The sequence below is a fragment of the Nematolebias whitei genome, chromosome 9, assembly GCF_014905685.2.
Source record: "Nematolebias whitei isolate Nwh7 chromosome 9, NemWhi1, whole genome shotgun sequence".
NCBI classification, from domain to species: Eukaryota; Metazoa; Chordata; class Actinopteri; order Cyprinodontiformes; family Rivulidae; genus Nematolebias; species Nematolebias whitei.
The window spans coordinates 42,334,861-42,359,269 of NC_056506.1; the positions used below are offsets into that span (position 1 = coordinate 42,334,861).

A 24,409-nucleotide genomic window follows, 5' to 3' on the forward strand; every position below is an offset into this window, starting at 1 on the left:
GACCTTTAAATGGATCTTCCTACATTGTTTTAATCCTGTGTCTTGTTGCGCTGGGATGCAGTGATGCTCAGATTGATGCTGTAACTTTTCTCTGTCTCGGTGCTGGGGGAGGGCCATGAGACAGCTCTCCAAACGTTTGAGTTTCCAACTGCCAGAATCCTACAAGCCGTTGGAGTTCAGCGCTCCTGCGTTTGTCCTGCCTCCTCACGGTGCGCAATTCTCAGGGAGGAAAGTATCCTGCGCTTTTTTTTTTTTTTTTTCTTTCTTGAAAGCTCTTCACCATCAGTGTGAGAGCTGGGCTTAGGGGGCGAACGAATCTGAAGTGCCCAATCTGCCTGAAAGAGAAACCCGTTAACTTCACACATGGCGTTGTAGAATAAGCCTGTTTTCTTTGGATTTAAAAAAAAGGATAGCTTTTTTTAAATATATATAGCTATTTATATATAAGTCGCCCGTTTTTTGTGTAGCTGCGGGTGCTTCAGCATGGAGATGCAAAGATGGACCATCAGGTGGAAAACGAAAAGGCGTCTATGGGATTCAACGTTAGCCGCTGTGATCACGTTAATTTTAATGCTACAAACGTCAAATGTTAAAGCAGGTAAGATGTTTTTGGCTGTAAGTGTCTGTTGCTGTGGATTGTTCAGGACTTTCAGACTGGCGCACAGCCTAACGATGGCAGTGGGTTCACAGAAGTTTACGCGTGACACCATGTCTCTCAACTTTTAGCGTTATTGCTGAGGTGATGGTGGGGGTGGGGGGACACTGAAAACTGTTCACAGCGAACCAAACGTTTATTTGTTAATGTATATTGCGTCCAAATGGACGGGGATACTTCTGTATGCCTGCCATCCAGGTGTGGTCAGCAGCGGGAGTGCGCGTGGTGTTAATTACCGCAGATACGCTTCCAGCAAAAATGATCAGTGCCAGCACTAATGATGGTCATTAGTTGGGATGACTGAGAAATAAAGTTTTAATCTGTCGTGTAGGATTTAAAGCAGAATTTGTTACAGGAAAATAGCTTTTATTTCAATCCATCACCTGGACGCTGCTGGAAACATTTACTGTTTTACGCACAACTTTTACGCACGACACTTGATGGTAAACCACTTTCCGCGAATGACATGTGACATGTGATATGATATGTTTACACATGTTCATTGCAACATGAACCCAGTAATGTATAAACAATCTTCAAAGTCACAAAAAAATTGCGTTTTTCTTACAGACTATTCCAATTACCCTTTTTATCGTTTATGCATGACACCTGCCTCATGGTTGCGCAGTGACTTTAAACAGCTACATGGGTTTTGTGATAGTTTTTGGATGGTTTTATAATAGCTGGGCAAAAGATCGGAATTCTCTGAATAAAAATTCATATTCTGGCTCATAGGATCACCTTTTTTCCACATTGTCCAGACTCTCACTGAATCCAAGAAGGGGCGTTAATGGAAAAAAGGGGAAGAAAAACTGCAGTGTTTTCTTTGCTTAAGAAGACGTACATGGGTCACATCAACTGCTTTCCTTTGTGGAACCATGAGAGCCATTATTTAGTTTAGCTTTGCCAGAACACATTGAATACTCACATAGTTGCACATATACAAACATTTATTATTTAACATTTTATCAGGTCACGCAAAAGCAGACTTTCAAATACTTTAGAATTCAAGGACTTATACAACTTTACATGAAATATTCCTTAAAATAATGATTTAAAAGCTAAAGTAACTTTTTTTATGATCAATGCCAAGTCGACAAGACGTACTCTATTCAATTCTATCATTGTGTATATTTTTGTAAAGTTCCCATGATTGAAAAGTAATCACCATATACCCCACAAAATAAAAGAATCACTCTACTGTGGCATTCTTGCTGATTGCCCAAAACGTCTGCATTTTGACAGATATTTGGGCTAGCCATAATTCCATGATGTGCTAGCGAACGTTTCCAGGGTGCTTTAATTGCTGCCTGCATTGCCAGCTCTCAGTAGACGGCAGTGACGCAAAAAGACAGATGAGGCGTCCCGAGATGCTGCTGCATGACCACAGAGCCACAGAGACAAGAAGTTAGAATGTCACAAGTCCAAACAGTTATGGTTCTGATGACTTATGGGATGGAGAGTTCAGGTTTTTTTTTTCTTTCTATAGTAATGAAAATGGTAATGTTTCAAGGTGTCTCATGAAATTGCTGTAATCCATTTTCAGCATGGGGACTTTCATGTCAACACATGTTTCTTATTACATGTCAGGAGCTTGTCAAAATGGCTGATAGTATATCACCAGTCCATGACACTAACTTCAAAAATGTATCATTAAAAATCAGAGACTTACAAATTACCCCTCAGACAAGACAGCTTTGGTACCTTTGGCACGAGAGAACTGTCTGCTCTCTCTTGTGGTTTTGCATCCTTATCATTAAAATCCGTTTTCTTTCTTTTTTTGAGCAAAAGGAAGAAAGTCTTTTTTTTTTCTTTCTTTCTTTCCAGGATGTGAGAGGATAGCACGCAGCCCGTACTTCCTCTGAGGTTGAAAAAGTTAAAAAGCCGTGCCTACTCATTCAGGGTCTTAAATGGTTTTGGGATATTGCCTATTTTGAGGGGGGTGGGGGGCTTCTGTGGAGAAATGACTGTGGAAGAAGCAGGGGTCTGACGAGTAAGGGGGTGCTGGTGGGTGGGTCTGTGGGGGGTTCTTGGCCAATTCAGCACATCTGGAATATATGAGGCCTTGAGGTATGCAGCACTGCAGAAAAGCATTCTAAAACTCACAAAGAGACCTTCAGTCCAAACTTTTCTCTCTTTTTTTTTTTTTCAAGAACCAGTAGCGCTGTACTTGGGACAATATTTAGAGGAACCACAGACTATTTTCCCTTTGAGCCATTTTGTGTGAGGTTTAGAACCTGGCATGTGTTTCCTCAATTTTTCTCTCCCTTCAAAAAAACTGCAGAGTCAGTTCTTCAGCAGTGGTACCCTCAGATGATTGAGTTTAACTAAAATAAATTAAAAAAAGATTAACTTTTTTTTTTTTATTGATTACTCAGCAGTTTTCTTTTGAAATACAAAGGTAGGCAGGAAATTGTCTTCTCCGGTCCTTCCCAACACTTAAAAACCAGATCTTTGAAAGTTCACATCAGCTTCAGGATTCAACTCAAGTGGGTTTGAATCACTGCTTATTGTTCACCATGAACGTTGCATCCTGACGGAGTGTTCTCACATTGGTTTCATGTATGTTTTAGTTAGGGGGGTAAAGGGAGTGGTGCCAACACCATAATGGTTTCAACATGTGGACTTTCAGCTCCACCTATCAGAACCCTTCCTGGTCTCTACAAGCAGATGGGAACTGCACAATCAGCACTTCCTGTCGTCCTATGCCACATGACTCAGAAAGAGAAAGATGCATAAAAGTTTATAAAATAAAATGTCAGTTGTTTTTTTTTATACTTAATAATGTGGAAAACTTGTAGTTTGTTACCAAATAAGATATGCATTACTTACATTTTATATATGTATAGGTTAAGTACCTATAAATATAAATATATATATATACACATTCTGTAACATTCTATAACAATCTGTTTTTTTACATAGTTGTGTAAAAATTATAGTTCTCTTTTGTAAATACAGTTTATGTTTCATTACCATGCTTTACTGAGTGTGTTAGAGTTTAGAGCTCTTTAATTTTTCTGCTTAGACCCATTTTTTACATTTACAAGACGTTTCTATTTGAAGCGTGTCTGCCTTTCTGTTAAAGGTCACGTTGGGCTTGTACGGTTGGTGTCGTCATTCAAACACTGTTTATCATTTCTGGGCCTTTGAGGGAGGCAGATTTTACTTAATGACTCAGTGGAAAACAACAAATGAGTCAAGTGACGACTAGACATGGCTATGATGATTCTTGTTGCTTTTGTTGCTGCGGTTTCTGCAACATTTCAGTTTGGGTTGTAGAGGAACTTTTCTCAAGATCTTTGGCCAATTTACCATTTGAACAAACACTGTTTCCATGTGTGCTTGTCCTTTATCAGAGTATCTATAACGCTAGAACAAATCACATTTATTTTCACTTGCAGTTGGTTATAAGGCCATATAAAGCCCCAGAAACCCATTTCCCCCCTAATTAAATAGTATAATATTAGTTGTTTTTTTTAACTTTTATTACTCTTTAATTTTAAAGTTTCACTTAAAGCAGAAGCTTTGTTTCCACATGAAAACTAACATTACATTTAATAAAATAAAAATAAAATGTTGGTTATTTGATGGCATACACAATTGGTAGCTAATGCTAGCCTAAAATGAATTGTTTTGTATTAATAGTTGCTCAAACATAGTTAAAAATGCTTCCTTTAAAGTTTTCAAGCTTTGCCTCCATTGACTTGTTAGTTTAACTTGTATCGTCTTATTCTACATCATTTCTTCAAACCCGTCAGGAAAACTGCAACAAAGATTTACGACGTGCCACTTTTACTGTGGAGTCTAGTGGAAATGTTGTACACTGTTTTACCTGACACTAAAATACACACAAGTCACACAAACCCGCTTTGTTACGGCTACCAAATTAAAGCCACAGTGTTGGCCTTTATTAAATTTAGACTTCTCATCAGTAGTTTTGTTTATAAGTTCCCATTTCTAAGTTCGACAGCAGCTAGGATTGATGGCCTCTGCTCACTGAGTATGTTCAAACAAATGGCAGACATGCTTTAATCACAGACGACGCCAACACTGTTGTTTATTTCACAGCATTAAAACAATCTGCTCAGTGCTTTTCATAATCTCACTGTGGCTGATGGTGTGCCTCGAGGAAGTGAGGGCATTCTGTAGGAGTCCAAGAATACAAACAGCTGAAGCAGCAGCTGGAAACAAAGATAAAAAGGCGAAAAAGAAGAAGGTGAGAGTGAAGGACCAGATATGTAATTATACATTTCAAGGTTGGGCAGTTTGGACACACCCACTCATACAAAATGAATGGGTATGAGTGTCCAAAGCCTTCATTCTTCCAAAATACAGTACATTGGTGGTAAATGAAATGCAATTTTTGTCATGTACTTTTGGTTACGCTAAAGGCAGATTCAGCTCTCTGCTAATTCAGTGTCAGTAAAGTACGTCTGTAATATTTACAGCAGCTGGACGGCTCTGTGTTAAAAGCTGTATCGTTGTAGTTTTGTCTTATCATGTCTGAAGGCCTCATTTTTTTCATGTTTCAAAAATGTAACAGATTCAAAATCAGAAACATTTAAATTTAATACAGTAAAATAAATAAATACATAAATAATGTGACACTGGTTGAGTTTCAAATGAGCAGTTTTTTTATGAATAGTACTTTTAATCCATGTATTTTAACTACATGAGCAGTTGTCATGAAAAGAGCTTGAGCACCATATACTTGAGCTTTTATTGTGAAAACTGAAGACAGCTTTTGACTGTATGTAACTAAGATGATGTTTCTGAAAACCAGCATAAAGAACACTTAAAATATCTTTTCATGGCTATGATGTACACATATCAGCACAAACAATGTATTTCAAATAAATAAAAAAAACTTGGAGATGTAGACTCATTAGTATAGTGCTATTGCTACATCCTCAAATGTCCTGAAGGAATTCAACTGGCAGCTTTTCCACTATGGGATATGTATATTATCTTTATTAGGATACAAAGTAAAATATATATATATATCCTGAGGGGTGCATCTACAAACCTTAAGACCTTTGCAGGATTTAGCTTGTAACTATGTCCCCAGTTCTCTCTTAAACCCACAATCCCAAACCCTTAAATCAAAATTTTGCCCATGACTTAAACAGCAGCAGGGGGGGGAAAGAAAGAGAGAAACTGTGTTTATAGTTCAGGTCCCAAGTCCACTGATAGAAAAGAGCACTAGGAGAGTGTAAACGAGTGTTTAGAAGCCCATAAAGCTGCCTCCCCCACTGTGTTTTATTTATTCTGAAGACCTGCTGATCAGCAGCAGTGAGGTTTATCGTCACATGGATAATGTGGCTCTTCAGCTGCAGGGCTAACGGTGGTGGTTAGGTGGAGGCCAATTATGCCTGCAAAATGGTTGCTAACATTTTTACTGCTGTTCTTCCAAGGCAGCTCGTAAAGGAACAAAGAACTGGGCTGACAGATTTAGCCAGCAGTCTGTGAAGAGGCGAGGAGTTTAATTGGTGCAAACGTTGGTTTATCATCCACTTGGCGGGTTTAATTAGATGCTAACGTTCGAGCATTGCTTAAAGTTTACAAATGAAATGAAACACACTGTATCTTATACATCAATGTACAAGAGACCATTGCTTTTCATAAAAACTATGTAATCCTAATGCAATGTATGTGCTTATTATGGTAGTTGGATATTTAGCTCCATAGACAAAATAGTGTTGTACAACTTGCACCTGTTGAGTCTGTAACATTAACTTTATTGTACATGTAAATGACACTCAATGTATTTAGACTTTAGAGTTATTCTGAAATTGTAATACTTAAATAATGCCAATTCATGTCAGGGTGGTATTTTTTTCCAATTTTTTCAGATGGACTTGAATGCATCATCTGTTGTAAAATGCTATTCTGCACTCACACTGAGTTGTGCTTTCACTATAGAGCTTAGGAAATACGTAAATTATTTTTTACTGCTGAGTTATTTGCAAAGTTTAATCCCAAAAATTATCATTCTTTTGCATAGAGAAATGCAGTTTGCACACTTTAACCAGATGAATATGGAAAAGCCGAGTGAAGCATTAACGCAGGGCAAATTTACTCTCAAATCAGTGATTCACAATGTTTTATTTTCGACTGGATGAAAAAGTGAAAGTTAACCAGTTCTTTCATTGCTTCCTCAGCTGAACCAGTGGATGTACTAAAAGTGCTAGACTTCCAGAGCTCTCCTGAAGGAATCCGGAAAACGCCCGGTTTCTGCTCAGTCCGAAGAGGATCCAAACCCGACATAGCTTTCAGAGTGGGAAAGAAGGCTGAAATCAGCACTACGACCAAACAGCTCTTCCCAGGTTTGTAAAGGAACACCACACGTCTCTCAGACTACTTCCAATTAAAAACTTTGGTAAACGCACATTTCAGTGAAGCAAAAAAAGTCTAGTCTCTATCAAAAATGGATTTTTATTAAAATAAAAAGCGCATGACGTTTGCCTGATTATCTTTACTCTTTCCTTTATTTTGAGCAAAATAACAAATAAATCAGAACATGATTTCAGTGAGTTTTGAGACTTAATTGGCAGGTGCTTTTCATCAAGATATGTTCCATTTTGATAGTCCACTTCTGTGTTTGTGTGTTAAATTTTGTCAAAGTTATTATTTTTTTTAACCTTACAGGCATAATAGTATAAATTCATATCATCTCAAAAAGGCCACACTGATTATGATCATGAACATATTATGAACTGAAATTTTGTCAAGCTTACACCGACATAAGAAAATACATTTAGTAAAAACGTCATTGATGTTTAAATAAACTTCAAGAATCTTTAAAGCATGAAAGCCTTTAGTAGACTTTCACATATGTGCATCATTTATCTCACTACATATCTTGACTGGTAAACTCTTGCTTAATATTTTTAACCCATAACAAAATGAGATAAGTATATATTAATAAGATACTGTGAATTATCTTATTAATATAAAAGTAATGAGCTGCAGAACCACTGACATTAGGCTAATATTTGCTTCTTGCCAAGTTCTAGTGATGTTAGTTTCTTTTATTTAGCCTATTGGTTTATTGAAACAAAAACATCTCGTAATGTTTCTACATAATGGATAATGACATATTGCAATACAAGTCACGTAACTCTGTGGGTTGTTATTTATTTATTCCTGGGGCAAAGTGTGGAAATAGCCTCTAGTGACCTACTTATTTTAAAAAGAACTTGGCAAAAAGGACTGGAGAAATTTACTTTCATTATATGAATTGTCCCCCTCTTAGCAGTGGTTTTCTCCCTAAATTTAGCAGAATCTTAAAGAACGAAAATGAAGTCAAAGCCAAAGAATATTTAAGTATTAGCAAATAGTTATATAATTGTCGGCTTAAATTACGTGCACAGTAACAGGGAAATTTGAGGGTAAATTAGAGGTGTCAAAGCCGAGCTGCCATTAAGTGTCAGAAAATGTTCAGGCAAAATAATTTGACTTTTATTTCATCGAGATTAGTTGGGTTTTCTTAGAAGCAAGCTGTTATGGTTTTAAAAAATGACGTTTGTTTGAATTATTTGATTTACTTCTCTTGTGAAACTTGGGACTCCATGCTGAGTTATTTCAAGGCATGCCAGCAGCTCCTTTTAGCCTACATCATAAATACAACTGGACTTTAGATTTTAATGTGAGTAAAGAAACTAATAAACTTGACAATGCTTTCTTTAGCTTTTATTGCACTACTGCCCCTGTAATGCCAATAAAGAGGGACGTGTGAAATATTCAAAAAGCGTTCAATACAAAAAACTGAGAATCTTCACCAGCGACGTGTGAAATAACACTTAAAATTCATTCAACGTTTATTTGTGCAGGTTAGTCACATTGAGTCGCGAGGACTCATTTACAAGAGAGACCTATTAATAATTCTTGTATCCAAACAAAAGGAGGTGGTGGAAAAAAGGAGAAGCATCCACAGTCTCGAAGTCCAACAAATTCACCTTATCAACGAGGCAAGAGTTGCTCCAATTCCAGCAAACCCAGCTACAGATATTAATACTTTCCTGACTGTTGACTTGGGATTTGGTTCCCGAAAGAACTCCACAAAGCCAATCCAGGAGTTGTTTGTGAGCAGCCAATCCCTCTAGTAAGACAGCAGTCACATGGACATCTCCTTGTCCACCAGCTCCACACAGCTCTCCCTCCCCATCTCATTCAGGTACTGAGACACCGCTACTCCAAAATCCACCAGGCTGGCAATACGACTCCAGTTGGTGGCTCCATCTGCAAAAAGGTGGCAGGCTACTTCCGATACAAACTTCATGTTTCTTTTGTTGTTCAAACCCAGTTTCTTGATCACCAAACCCAGTTTCTTGATCAAATGAGAATCAGTGTTTCACCTGGAGGTCGTTCACCACTCTCTTCATCGTCGATAGCTCCTTGCTCTCAGACCACTGAGCTTTTTATAGTCCAGTAAACTCTTAAAAACCTGACAATAAGTTGCCTTGTCTCGTTCTCCAGCACCTCATACCCAGCACTGCTGGGGAAGTCGGCTTCACCGTGCATCTCCACCGGGGTGCTCGGTAATGAGCCATGGTCATCGCTGTGGCCGAGCTCCTGGTAGCATTTCTCAGAATATCAATTCAGCGTAGCCATTACCAGGTCCTTTGGCTGATTCACGGAATTACAGGACGCTACGTGGCCATTAGCAGAGTCTACCGGGTGTCCACGGAGATCAGAGGCGAGCAATCTCTGTGTAGTCCATGGTCTGCAACTCCATTTTGATGAAGAAAGACATGCAAGTAGCTTGGTTTCAGCTTTGGGAACATATTTAAGTTTTGAGTGACTGCCTAAATATTACGTTCAACTAGTTCTCAAATACTGTTTAAGCCATTTTAAATTTGCTGCTAGCCACTTGCTAATTAAAAAAGCTAGTCATTTCTTTTTCACCAGTTCACAGATGTAACATGACTCACTTCCTTTGAGGCTAAATAAACGCTGTGTAATAAAATGCATTTGGATTGAAATACATTCAAAGTACTGCAGTTACAACCCACCCTTTCCAAGTATATTCACATCATTGTGAAGAAGATCATCTAGTCTTACTAATATATGTCTGGTTTCTTGTTCCACCTTCAGGGGGAATTTTTCCAGAAGATTTCTCCATTCTTTTTACCATCAAGCCCAAGGCTGGACTTCAGTCCTTCCTTCTGTCTGTGTACAACAACCAAGGTATTCAGCAGCTTGGCGTGGAGGTGGGCCGTGCCCCCGTCTTCATGTATGAGGACCAGCACGGTAAACCCGCCCCAGAGGAGTACCCTTTGTTCCGCTCCATCAACCTTGCTGATGGCAAGTAAGTGACTGCCTCCTGAGAAGTCCTTAGAGCAGAGGAGGTAAAATGCGGTTGACTGACTTTTGTATTTCCTGAATTTGCTGTGTTTCATTGTTTGATCCAACTCACTTTTAGATTTTAGGGTTTTTATGGTAAATTCTTTAAAGTTTGTTGTGAAGCTATCTCAAAAACAAAGCAAAACTGTTATATACTCATATTAATAATTTGATTAAGATTTATAGGTCATATTTTATAGTGAGCAAAACCAATATAGCTGAAGTATTTTCTCAAGCTCTTTTCTGGCCCGGAGAACTGCTTCACAACACTGCATGTCTATTATCAACACATGTTTGCTCATGCATCAGTACCACATGGAACAAGTCAGACAAGAATGGCATATAAATTGCAGTTAACAATTTAATGGCCGTCTTTGTTTTTTCTTGATAATTTACAGCGGTGCTGCAGTGATATGGTGTAATAGGCAGACTCTTCATGAACTACATAGCTCTCCAATGATGCTTGTACAAACCACTCTTAAACGCTGCCATTAATCATTTACATAAATGCTAACAGAAATGCCTTGAAAAGATTTCTTCATTTGACTGTTTTGCTGCAATAGATTATTATAATAAATAGCATAACAGTGCAACTTTACTGTATATTCATTGATTCTGTTTGTATTTTTTGGATTCATGTAGTTTGCAGAGATTTGTTTAGGCTTCAATTTGTTAATTTTTCTTATCTGGTTAAAAGTGGAAAATGTGTTGATATTTATAGGGCTAAATCAGCATTTTTGAAAATACATTTACTTACTTCTGGTGTGTATATAATGCATATGTAATGGAGCAGATAATTTCATGCTTTCTATTTTATAATTACCTTCCTGCTGACAGACCAGGTTGGTTCTCAGTATCATTCTTTGCTTCCCAGCGTAAATCTCCCATTCCTCAAATGAACTTAACTTCACCTTAGGACTAACTGGCATGTGTCAAACACATTTTTACATGTGCTATAGTGTTGTTTCAAGTGATCTCTTGCTCACAGCAGTTCACCTGGTGCATAGTAACAAGTCTATCCAACTGGAGGCAGCTGGGTGACATCAAATTTGACCACATTGACTTTACTTGTCTGTAGTAGCAAATAAAGAAAACCCACAAGTCCTTGACTAGTGATGAATCCATAAATAGAAAAAAAATTGGTATGTGAAACTTGACTTAGATTACTAGCTAATATCATCTGATTAGACTCAATCAAAGGCAAAATAAATTATGCTGAAGACCCATAGCAGAAAACAACTAACTGAACTAAAACTTAAGGTCTTGGAATACTAGCACATAAACATTGTTAATAAAAATAAATGTATTTATTAACCTTTACTTAACAAGACCAAACTCACATAGATCACATATCTCTTATGCAAGGGAGGCCTGGGCCTTATGGCAGCCTAAAATGCACCTTTCTGGACTGTGGGAGTAAATCAGAGTACTGTACTGTACCTGGAGAAAACCCATACAAGCACAAGGAGAACATGCAAAGTCCACACAAAAATACACTAAGTCCAAACTAGGAATTGAACCCAGGACCTTCTTATTGTGAAACAGTGAGGCAGCCAGATTAGAGATACTCCTTGAACCATAAAACTTATGGACTACAAAGACAATCCCAATGTCTCCTAATCTGTGATATCTCATTTTCATGCACAGGTGGCATCGAGTTGCTATCAGTGTTGAGAAGAAGAGTGTTACCATCATCGTAGACTGTAAAAAGAAGGTGACCAAGCCATTGAGAAGGAGTGACCAAGCTGTGATCAGCACAGATGGCATTACTGTCTTTGGCACCAGGATCCTGGATGATGAGGTCTTTGAGGTAAGAATAGTTGCCTTTATCCATCATTGTGTGTGTGAACTATGCAGTCTTATTGAACGTTTTCTGGTTGCTCCAAATCCTTAAATCCCTGCTCCCCAAAGGATAATTAGATGATTACTAGCACATTTATAGTGTGTTGTTTTAAGATATAAAACTAAAATAGAATCATTTCAGAAAAGCTAGCATAGCAACTGGTACACTGAATTTTGTGGGGTCCTTCAGTGCCTTCACACAGGCCCCTCCATTGCAAGTATTACTGCCTCCTGGTGGCTCAAGGATTCCAATATATTGTATTAATTTTCTTTCAAAAAACTATTGCTTTTGACAACATGTTTTTTATTATTATCCCAGAATATACTGGTCAACCTTTTGTATTTTAGTAAAAATCGTAACAAAGTAACCCTTTACCCCTGGTAACTACCATACTAGTTGCTAACAGCACGTAAAGGTCTTGGATTTTATTTACTTCAGTTTCATGCCTGTTATAGGACCACTAGCACAATGTATACTATACTCTGTGCTTGGCTGAAAAAAAAAAAAAAAGCTAAAATGTTTTACAGATGGCTCTTTTTTGTAAATATACATGCTAAAAATCAGACTTCAGAATCAGAACGTACAGGTTTTTATTTGGTAATGAAATAGAGATTGTAGCTTCAAAGACTGCACAGGTTGCTTTGTGCTCAGAGGAGTAGCTGAGCCAAAAGTCAGCATGGAAGACAACAGGCCTTAGATGTTTGCACGTGGAATGTCTACTAAGTGAAGCAGCCTGCAAACGGTTTGCCTCCAGGTCAGAGACGACTTTCCACTGGGAAGTCAGTTGAACATGCATTGTCTCTTTGAACCACTAATAGGTTTTTGGCAGTCAGGTAAGGTAAGATCTATGGATAATGAACATCCAGACAATATGATGTCATGACAATCAGTGTGATCTACATATTTATTTTGTACATATGCGGCTCTTTAAATGATTACAAGGTAATGTGTTTGGCTCTTTTTCTAAACCTAGAGAGGAGAAAAAATTCAATTTGTTCCATGAATTTAGGCTTTTCACACATTGCAAGATACTGTCCAGATGACCTGACAGAAAATTGTTGGATTGTATACCTGGATCATTGAGCATTGACTTTGTTGATTTACATTGCAAGATAGTTTAAATCACTGCCTCAATCAAAATAAATAAATAAATAATAGAATAAAACTATTTAAATCACTGAGCTTAGTAGTTAGTTCTCTGACCTGTGATGGCACAGCTCACCCAACTAAATAATTAACGCTAAAAAGTTAGCTTCAATATCTGCTAACTCAAAAACTAGCTTTGCTAACACTAAACTGCTAGACAGGTTAAAAAAAAATCGAAGCTATCGCTAACTGATAATCACTAACTTGTATCACACTGCTGTCAGTGACACTGTAAGACTGTTTGCAATGTGACGTCGCCAGTGAACACAACTCAAAACGGGTCATAAATCATGGGTAACCATGTCCCATTCAGAGGTGAGCTTTCAGAAATTGGTCCAGCTGAGCAGAACCAAAAGAGGTGGAAGCTGTGCCAAAGCAGAGTGAAGCATTAAATGTGTGTCGGACTCTCCCTCGTGTCATTTACGATAATGAATTAACTCACTTTAGTGATCTTCCATGTGGATAACTGTTTTTTTTAAACTAACTGCTATTTACACTAAAAGTCGAACATATAAGAATTCTTGGTAACCTTGTAGGAATTATGTGTGCAACGTTTGTGAATGTTTACGATGTTTCTGTGTGGAAATGGGTTGTTCTTGTTAATGTCTTGTTCAGGTTTGGGGAGGCATTTAAGTTTAAAGTCTCTGTTATAGGCAACTGACACCATGAGTCAGAGGTTGTTCCCAGTATGTAAAGAGGGAAAGCGCATGGGACAATAGAAGTTAGCATCCTTTACCTACGGGCGATGTCACTGGGTGAGGCTTAGCTTAGCATAGTATAGCATTGTTTAGCGTAAGTTAGCATTTTTGTGTAGTCTACACTTTTTGTGGGATGGACAGAGATCTTTAAAAAGTGTTAGAGGACTTAAAGTAACCAGAACTCAGTTTTGAGGAAGCTAATTGGTTTGGTAACGGTTTCTTGCAATAGCAAAAAAAATAAAAAATCTAATTTGATACATGAAAAGTTAGTTCCACCATTATATGTTAGCAGATGAGCAGAACCATACCGCTGTCTGACAAGAACAGCTTTTGAACACATTGCTACCTTACTGCAGTAAATTGCATACACAGGTGTCAAAGTTGGAAGAGCAGGCTTCACTAAAGGCTTGGGGAAAATGTGAGCAGTGTGTGCTCCGATTTGGCTGGAATTGCACAGATGTTTGAAAAATATGCTCACTGACCTGAACTTTAGGTGCATTTTTTCCACTTTTCAACACTTTTTAAAAAAATTGACATTTGACGTTGAAAAGGTTCGATTTTTATTTCTTTTATGGAAACTTATTGCTCAAAATTCACAAGGTTGATATGTGTTAGCGGTTGTGCCACATGTCTATGTTTCCATACGAGGACAGGCAGTTAGGGAGGTTTTTATGCCTGGTATTACGGCAGTGGAGATCAGTCCAAAATGCTGTCCCTCGAGCAGGACGGTTTTTGGCAGAAGAATAGCAAGTCTGAGGCACTCAACTTCTTAAATGATTCATTGTTTACCGTGTATGGCTGAGTTGAAAGGAAAATGAACCTGATGACTTTGCAGCCTTGAATGCTTGTCACCAAACTCTTAGGTTACACCGTGCAACTTTAATTTTGATATTCAGTCTTTGTGTTGCTGAAAATCTCAAAAGTTGCCATTTAATATTTTTTTAAACTTGTTTTAAACAGAAGATTAAAGTATTTTTTTCTTCTTCCTGTTTTTCTTCTCTTTACATGACCTTCTTGTTCCTTGTCCTTGACTCCATTAAGGGTTTCTGCATGGTTGAGAAGTAATAGACCCAGGGAAATTCCTGAAAACATTTACTAACAGAAAAAAGACAGTTTGAAGGAAAAGAAGAAAAGACAAAAACGATAGATAGCCATGCAGGTGGTTTAAAACGTTTGACAGTTTAGTGAACAATTTGCAAACACATTGTTTCCATGTTCAAAGGGTAGAAGACATTTGTACTGCACCAGTTCTTGAAAAGAACCGCTATCTGCTTGCTGACAGCAAAGTCTGAATTTAATAAAACACTGGAAGAAATCTGGAGAGTATCAAATATTTTCCATGCTCACTGCGTCTTGATTAATTATTGTTCTTGTAATTTTTAAATTCCCTCCATTGTTCTCTCAAAACGTGAGCGAAGAAAACGTTTTAGGTGAAATGTCAAGATTCTAGAGGGATAGGATGTGTGGATGAGGTAAAGGAAAAAAAACTAACTGGAGTGGATACAAAAAATAATGTATGCTTACATAAGTTTTGTTTTAAAATTTACAACATCTGCAGGAGTACTTGAAGTAGTACTTTTGTCTGCAGGGTTTGGATGATGGTGGAACTAAAAGCAGAGTGTTATATAAACAGTGAAAAAATATATATTTTTAAAATTATTATTAAAATTAGGAAAAGAAATGTTAAAATTTGGGGCATGAAAATAAGCAAAAGTCCTTATTTGTATTTGTTTTGTTGGATATATGGAATATCCTTTTGAATTGGTTGTAGCTGCTCTCTTCTGCAAGGATCACCACAGTGAGCAACAGTTTTACTTGGGATACCTTTCCTGATACAACCTGGGATTTAACCTGCAGCCTCAGGATTGTGTGACCAACCACTGAGCTACCGTAGCTCCATTTTTTCATGAATTTGGAGGAAAAAATAAGAAAAAATCTTAACGTGCAAGACATTCTACTCTTTCTAGAGTGATCATTTTAATGTTTTTTTTTATCCTTTGTAAGGTTAAAAACACCAAAGGTTGAATGAATGAATGAAAAATACATTGGGAAGAAAAAGATAGCTCACTAAAAGTATTTTAACTTACAGAAGTCCTAAGCTAACTCGAGTTCAAGTCAACTTTTTTGTCATTACATGTGATACATGAGGTGGAATGAAATTATGTACACGGGGACACCCAAAAATAGCAGAATATAAAGTATAAAAAGAAACAGTAAATAATGATTTAAGATATACACTAAGATATATGACAAACGCCAAACGGCATGCTAAAAGATCTAAGATATATGCTAAACACTAACAATGTAAAACAATACAGCGTAACGATAGCAGCCTGAACATGGTGAGCAGATGGGTATGAATGAATACAGCAGCATGAGATAATCAGCAACATGAGATCAGCAGCAGCATGAGATCAGCAGCCACTAAACTATTTTTGGCATTGAATATTAATCCTTCAAATCTTGCTGTCATAGTCACTAATCGGCTTCCTAAAATGAATGCATTTTGTTAATCTTCATATTTGTCATTTTTGTTGTGTTTGGACTTTCTCAGGAATAAACAAAAGCTTCTTCCCTTGTGCAGTTTAAAACAGCTGCCATTGTTTTTGTTCTGAGAAAACCAACTTAAACCTACATCAAAGAATACCCGAATGCTATAATTTCTTTTGACGTGATCTCTTGCGCACAGCAGTTCACCTGGTGTGTAGCAACAAGTGTATGTGCAGAATCAAAACCAACCAGTGGCAACTGGGTAACATCAAGATCGACCACAACATTGACTTCACGTGCCTATAGTTGCAAAGAAAAAAGACCTTGGCTAGTGTGATAAATCCATGAATAGAAATACAAAGTAAATAGATCTGTGAAACATGACTTGGATTACTAGCTAATACCATCTGATTAGCTTCAATATACCCGAATGTGGTTTTGGGCTTTATCATAATAAAGTGCTCTGAATAATATTTAATTTTATCATATTAAAGCCAGCCTTCTGCATTTATTTTGAATGCCTTACAGTTTGAATGTGGAGTCATCCAGTTTAATAAGTGACAATCATACCATCTTATTCTGGCTCTATGTCAAATCAACCTGCTGCCAAATTGTACCTTTGCAGTTTTGTTTATATCAAATTAGTTCATTGTGTGGAAAAGTTAGATAGAAAAAGCAAATTAGTTCATTGGATAGATGGAAAAGCCCTGCAGAAGAAAGGCTATGCACCATTTCTATTCTTCAGCCTTTAACCAAATCCTCCTACATCAGTTTATAGTGAAGCTCGTTTTGCTTGGACTGAAAACGCCACTCTGTAACTGATTTTGGACTTCCTGTCAGACGGACAACAAACAGTGCACGTCTTTGACGTCACAATCCTGAGTCTCTTTTATTCTACCATGCTTTCTATTTAGTTGACCGGCACACACTACTCTACAAAATCTTCCAGCCCATTTTTGTTGTTATGCAGTGCAGTAACTCGACAGATAAACAACCATAAATACAGAAGGAAACTAACTTGAACTGCTGAAGAAAAAAAAGTTGTAATTTTTTCCAGTCTTTGGAAAAGGCAACTAAAAAAACTATGGCAAAACGGCCTTATCCTGCGCTCTCAGATGCTAACTAAGTGTCTAAATCACGTATGTTATTAATTTTTATGGAGTCGGAGAACAAACCACATATTTGTTTATGTCTGTTAATTGCTTCAGTAAAGACACGATTAAAAAGCGCCTGCACACCCTATTCCTTATGATTTGATGCCAGCAGGAGCTGTCTGCTTCTAATCAAGGTCAAATATTCGTTTCTTTTCACAAAGTTGTGTGCACGGCGCTTGACAGTGTGTGCTACTAATCAGATTGTCTGATCACAATCTCCACACACTTCCTAGACGCAATCAGAAACTCTTTCCTATGAACAATGCATTTCCAAAGACACATTAAATGGTCTCATGTGATGTTTCTCTTTCTTCTACGTCAGTCTTGTGTCTCCAAAAGAATCTTTTTCGCATCAGACGTGCCTCTAACTCTATCTGTTGTTTGAACCTCTTAGTTTACCATGAAGACAGAAACAAGCCAATATGAAGAAGAAACAATAGTGTATGTGAAATATGGGTCAGTTTGATCCCGTCTTGTATGCTTTTAGATAAGAACAGACTCACTGAGGCATGCTGGGTTTTTTAAACATATGCATGTTTGTTAAAGAATTCCTAGACAGACGATTTTTCACCATTATGTCTGCGGAGCAAATCCTGCCATAGATCATTCCTGGAATTCTGAGGAGGAACGGGAATAAATGCCAGAGAGAAAGGTCATACAACCAACATTAGCATCAACAAAGGCACTAAGATGTGAAAAACCAAAAACATGAAGGGTAAAAGTAAAAAAAAAAAAGGAGTGGCATGGAATGAGAAGCTCATCAGGGAGTGTAGGAGTGATTGAATCATTGCTTGGCTTTATTTAGGCCAAGTGTGTGTGGTCTGTTGACAAGGTCTTTCTGACATTTTTAAACCTGCATATTTTTTTGTGTGGCTGTGAATGTGCTGTAGCTAAATGCAGTAGCACTTATTTCTTTAAAAAAAATGGAGTGAGGAATACTAAAAGGAAACGTTACTATTCAGACATACGGAGAGGAAGACAGACAGAGGAGGAAACAGACAGAGATCAAGCCAAATGCAATGTGTCTGTGTTTTTATTCATCCTCTTCTGGCTTAGATTTAGGAACAATGAAGAGACGGTCTGCAGTGGCAGCAGTGCACTTTGCATTTTGTTCCTGTAGGAGCTTCTCCGGGTGCACAGTGAACTCTTAAACAATTGCTTTTCTCTATTTTGTTTGACATTTTTTTCACAGCTGGTACTCTGCTGCTGAGATCCCGTAACACCGACATCAAACAAATACTGATAAATAACTCCTAGCTGGCTGATTATGCATTTAAACTTCTAAACGTTGGTTCAAATCATGAAAAAAAATATGTGTAAAACTTCAAATAGGTGAACCTAGTTTAAATGGCAAGGCTTCAAATAAATGTAGATGGACTGAGGCTATCTGGAACCTCTTAGATAAACCAAAAACCATACACTGGACTTAGGTTCTGTTTAGGTTGCTAAAAAACTGCTTAGCCTTACTGGTGATGTATAATGGTGCATGGAGTGTGAGTATCTAATGTGTTCCAGGGATCTAAGCTTGTACAGATGTTGCCTCCTGTAATTTAATGCATTCTGCATGTATGTGCTTCCTCCTAAGGGGCCACCCTGATCGTGGCCTTTCTTTACCTTCACGCAACCTCTAAGATATCTTTCCACTTACTGTGTCATTTTTCTTACCCAAGCCAGGTGGAATCTGAAACGTCTGGGAAAAAAATAGGTCAGCTGAGGTGGTAGATGGGTATTGATAACATTCTCCAAATTAATGGCATTGCCAGTCCTGGTTTAGGAATTCTTTAGGATAGTATCATGGAAAAAGAGTCTTTTGAAGGGCCGGGACAGGAGATCTAATTTCCTTTTCTGAAGGCTCATGAAAAACAGACGTCTTCAGATGAGTACAGACCCTATTTATCTGCTACCTACAAGAACATACCGTTCTTAACGATGGAGCGAGGGTAACGGTGGTATTTTTTTCTTTGTAAAAGCTCCTAGACTCCCCTAAAGCCTTGAATCAATCCATACATTTACTGTACAATTATTTGCCAAGAATCTATTTGTGATATGTACCATTTTCCTCGCTTTATTGTCGTTTTTTTATCATAAACTTGCTGTTTCAAATGGGCAACCAATGCAAACAGAACAGTAACAATTTTGTTGGAAATACAGTAAAAAATACCTGTTGTGTTATTGGAGCTTCTTTCATTTCAGTGTTTTATAACTTGTTATTCATGCAAGTACACAGTGATCAAACCTGGAATTATCACCTCTGAAACTCTGGCTAATTACCTCGTTTGTACTGTTATTCATGCTTTGTTTCTGTAACTGTACTTACCTGTGGATCACTGTAAAACACATTAGCATAATCCCTCCCTAGTGGTTAATTTGGCATTCTTCAAATGAAATAAGAACAGCTGCTGCTCTCCACCAGTCGGATATCCAGTCAGAGCATGTAGGGCACAAGATAGACATTAAAATGGACCGATCCATATGAATAAGGACAGAAGTTACTGCAGAAATGGGCTATATTGGAAAAAGAAAAGTGTTTGGTTGCTTTCATCCACCTGCTTTTCATTTCCCGGTCGTGGACGTTGGTGCCCAAGAAGGTACCACCCAGGACATGTCACATCTCAGTACCACATCGAGGCAAACGAGACAAATAGAAGTTCACAGTCACTCACATCTCAGGACAATTTAGAGTTAACTAAATTAACATGCATGTTTCTGGTCTGTGAGAGGAGTTCCTGGAGACAATTTAAAAACAAAAACTCACACTTCAAAGTTCATGCTCAATAATCCAGGTTAAAAAATCCAACAAATTTCAGTCAGGTCATCTGAATGGATTCTTTTTTTATTTCTTTTTTTGTTGAGATGTTTCATCCTTCATCCAAAGGACTTCATCAGTCTGAGAAGCCACAACAAAATCAGTACCACAAGCAGCACACTCGCAAAGTTGGCCAACCAGTTTGCTGGTGATAAAATGGTTTCTGGGGCCTGCCCTCTCCCCCATCTACTCCTCTGAGGCAGCCATAGCCAAAGTGGTTCAAAACATCAAACCACAAGGGAACCGTCCACATCCATCCATCCATCCATCCATTATCTTTACCCGTTTATTCCATTTTGGGTCATGGGGGTCGCTGGTGCCCATGTCCAGCAATCACTGTGCGAGGGGCGGGGTACACCCTGGACGGGTCGCAAGTCCATCACAGGGACACATAGAGACAAACGAGACAAACAACCATTCACTCTCTCACACACACCTAGGGACAATTTAGAGTTACCAATCAGCCTAACATGAATGTTTTTGGTCTGTGGGAGGAAACCGGAGTACCCGGAGAAAACCCACGCATGCACGGAGAGAACATGCAAACTCCACCCAGAAAGGCCCCTGGACCGGGGTTTGAACCAAGGACCTGCTCGCTGAGAGGCAGCAGCTCTACCAGTTGCGCCACCGTGCTGCGAACCGTCCACATGACCTGACTAAACTTTGCTGGATTTTTTTGCCTAGATTATTGAGCATGAACTTTGATGTTCTGAACCACTTTGGCTATGACTGCCTCAGAGGAGTGGACGGGGGAGAGGGCGGGCCCCAGAAACCATCTTATCACCAGCAAACTGCTTGGCCCACTATGTGAGTGTGCTGCTTGCGTGACTGAACATGTTGTGGCTCCTCGGACTGATGAAGTCCTTTGGATGAAGGACGAAACATCTCAACAATAGAAGATGACCTGACTGAACTTTGTTGGAAAAACTCCATCTAATTATTTCTGTTAGAGTCAACGTCTCTTCTGTGCGTTTCTTCTAACGGTGAACTGATAACCAAGTAGAAAAGTAAAAGTTGCTAACTGAGTAGATGTTTGACAAAAAATTTAATTTTTGGTGGGATATTGGATTAATGTGTGTTGTATAAAAAAAAAAAGCCCAGCTAGGACCAAAAATGAGCATTTTGTGCCTCTAAAGACAGCATGTTTTAGAACCCATTTTGAAATTAAACCTTTTATTCCATACACCCACGGCATTATATATGATCTTGCTGACATCGGAATTTGTTGTACTGTGTGTACTTTGTAAAATCTAACACAGTTGTGGAAAGTTATAATATACAATTGGTCTTTTTGGCCGTCACTGACACACTTCTCTTCTTCCAGGGTGACATCCAGCAGCTGCTGATCGTGGCAGACCCCAGAGCAGCCTATGACTACTGTGAACACTACAGCCCTGACTGTGAAACACCCAACCATCACGACACCCCGCAGGCTCAGGAACCAGAGGACGAGGTCAGTATTTGCAAGGGGAAGCAGCCAAACGGGAAGTCTGGAGTAGTTCTGAGTAGGAGTATGGTCCCTGGAGGAAGAAAAAAAAAAGATTTGGAGGATTTTCAGATCCCGAAGGAGAAATATTTGTAACGAGAGGAAAAAAGAACCCAACGGGAGCTGGACTTTTAGGAAGGATAATTACAGGATTTTGTTGATTGAGTAGCTTAAAAATGAATTTATGCAGCATATTCCTACAAAACTCCTTTTAACTTGTATTCCACATAAAATGTTACTTTTCGGCTGTATTATTTGTTAAAATACCAAATAAGTCACTGTCAGCTGCTTCACATTTAAAGCTATGTTACAAAGCTTTGTCTATGCAGTTTAAAATTATATTGCACACCCGTTAAAAGCAAACAAAAACCTTTTTTTTTCCAAGAAGAAAGAAAAAAGTGTCCGTGTAAACCTATTTTAAATTGATGCGTCTCCTCCTCTATTCCCTTTTACTAGTGGAAACACATTAATATATAAAAAACACACTGCTGAGTTTAAATTTAAAGTTTTATTGCCACTGTCTCCAGCACATCACTTTGTGCCTCTTCAGCCATAACTCGTAATTGAAACGCAAAGCTTTGTGTCAACTCCACAGCTTCTTTTCCTCTTCAGATGTCCCATGGACATGGCATTTTGCGCGTCCATTTCTTTCTGACGGTTGATATTTTCCTTCGGTCTTCCACCAAATAACTGATGAGCTCACTTTGGAAACTTTTCATTTTTCCCTGCCTCAAAGTCGCTTTAGAGTTGATTTATATTACTAACGAGTTCTACAGGCTCATGAGGAAATTTAAGTTTTTTTCCTTACCAGCTAGAATTCCAGTACCTGGAAAAGCAGACTTTTAGATTTTTGCTTTGAGTGGGAAAAATGTAGAACTGGTGTTCAGTTCAAAAATATTGGCTGTACAGCGGGTACCAGTGCTGGAAAACATTGCTTCATCATCAAGTGACTTCTCAGCGCCAACATAAGGAGCTTGTCAATCCCAAAGAGAGAGCAGGGAGCACTTTGGCTTGAAGAGCATTGTAAATCTGGTTTATTCACTCGTAGGTTCTTTACAGTTAAGACAGGAATGTTATTTTTACATTCCGGTTCAGCATTTTATTTTATGTTTTTTTTTTTTTACTTAATCTTGCAAAACAAAACTTTTCCCACCACATAACAAACAATTGTTGTAGAGGATTCTCTTCCACGAGAAATTTTCTTCTTTGAGAACTGTTTTTATTTTTAAGACACAAATTTGATTTTCTGCTATTTTCTGCTTCTTGGCCTGCAGCATGCTTATGCACTCTGCATCTGCATGTCTGTAGCTGGTTTAGAAGAGGAAGAGAGTGGGACATAGTATGGACCCACTTCATTAGTTACTTTTGTTTGCCTGGTAAAGGTCTTTAACTTAGCCATGCACTTCAAACCAATAAATCGAGCAATGTATTTCTCTCAAACCCTCAAACTTGTTTCCCTCTCAGTCTGTCTGCATTGGCTGGCCAGAGCTGCTTTCCTTTGACCTCTCCCTCTCCAAACCACATAATGTGCTCCAGGCCAGCAGCAGGCAGTGGATCTTGTAATGTTTTTATGAGCTTAGCAGCTGTCCAGGGACTAATACTTATGCCTGGGCTGCTGGGGAATTGCATATCAGTGGCTGATCTGTTAACATAATCTACCTCATCTCTGTTTTATCAGGAAAATTTACATTTTTTTTTATATAAAATACTCAAGATGCTGAATTTTATTATAAGGCTGTGTGTCAGAAGCGTAGGAGGAACCTTCTATGCAACGTGTCAAAGCAAAAATGGTTTTAGTTTTTCTTAAACTGCCCAAAGAAGCAAAACTTTATTAGATTTAATAGTTTTAAAGAGGACTGTTTTCATGTAGCATGGGAATGATCCAACAATCAATCTGCATGAAGATCTAGTGGATATGTACTTTGCCTTTAACTTCCTGCTTGCCTCGAGCCTTCAGCATCACCTGATGCCAAAAGGTTTTTGTATTTGGTGTGTGATTGTGCTCAAGATGGCGAGAGAGTGAGCGGCTATGCAAAAACTAAAAACAAACCACAGCCAGTCTGCTTTCTGGATCATCTTTGTTTCTTGCCAAAAGCTTCAGTTTTCACAGTTTTTTTTTTTTTTTCATTGACTTCCTGTCCTTTAATGCATTTAATTTGGAATCACAGACCTTATTCGCAGTGCTGCTTGATCATTTCAAGACTGAAGCAGACTTGATTTTCTAGAAAACTTACGTTACATGTGTAAGGACAGAAGTTAAAGCAAGCTGGTTTGCATGCCTGCACGTTGATCACATGGATGTCACAAACATAATTTCATTGCTTTAGCGCTTTTATTTGATGAAGCTAATACAATTTTTCTAATTCTAAAGAGTTGTTTTACTGTTGGCGTTTAGAAAAATACAAAGAGAGTTTGACAAAGGATTGAACAATCTAAAGTGTAGCAAAAAAAAGCTTATTGCTAAAGTTTGCAAATGTATTTTGATAAAATGCACCATCCATCCATCCATCCATCCATTCATCATCTTCCACTTGTTCTGAAGTTGGATTGCAGGAGCGGCAGCTTGAGGAGGGAGGCCCAGACGTGTCTTTCCACAACCCCCTCTTCCAGCTCTTCTGGGAGGACTCCAAGGTGTTCCCAAGCCAACTGAGAGACATCGTCTCTCCAGTGTGTCCTGGGTCTTCCCCGGGGTCTCCTCCCAGTCAGACACGCCCGAAGAACTCCCCCAGAGAAGCAACCAGGGAGCATCCTTACTAGATGCCTGAACCACCTCAACTGGCTCC

General features: G+C 38.4%; 1 protein-coding gene and 1 pseudogene across 1 annotated transcript in view; one reads left to right on the forward strand and one right to left on the reverse strand.

Moving 5' to 3' along the window:
* Positions 1-273: 273 nt before the first annotated feature.
* Positions 274-24,409, forward strand: part of LOC119415217 (collagen alpha-1(XI) chain) — a 90,797-nt gene continuing 66,661 nt past the window's right edge. The window contains exons 1-5 of the mRNA XM_037682375.1: positions 274-598; positions 6,820-6,984; positions 9,755-9,968; positions 11,651-11,813; positions 21,465-21,593. Of these exons, the coding sequence (XP_037538303.1) occupies positions 484-598; positions 6,820-6,984; positions 9,755-9,968; positions 11,651-11,813; positions 21,465-21,593 (786 nt within the window). The 5' untranslated portion in view covers positions 274-483. The remainder of the gene's footprint in view (positions 599-6,819; positions 6,985-9,754; positions 9,969-11,650; positions 11,814-21,464; positions 21,594-24,409) is intronic.
* On the reverse strand, positions 8,613-9,444 carry LOC119415216 (annotated as a pseudogene).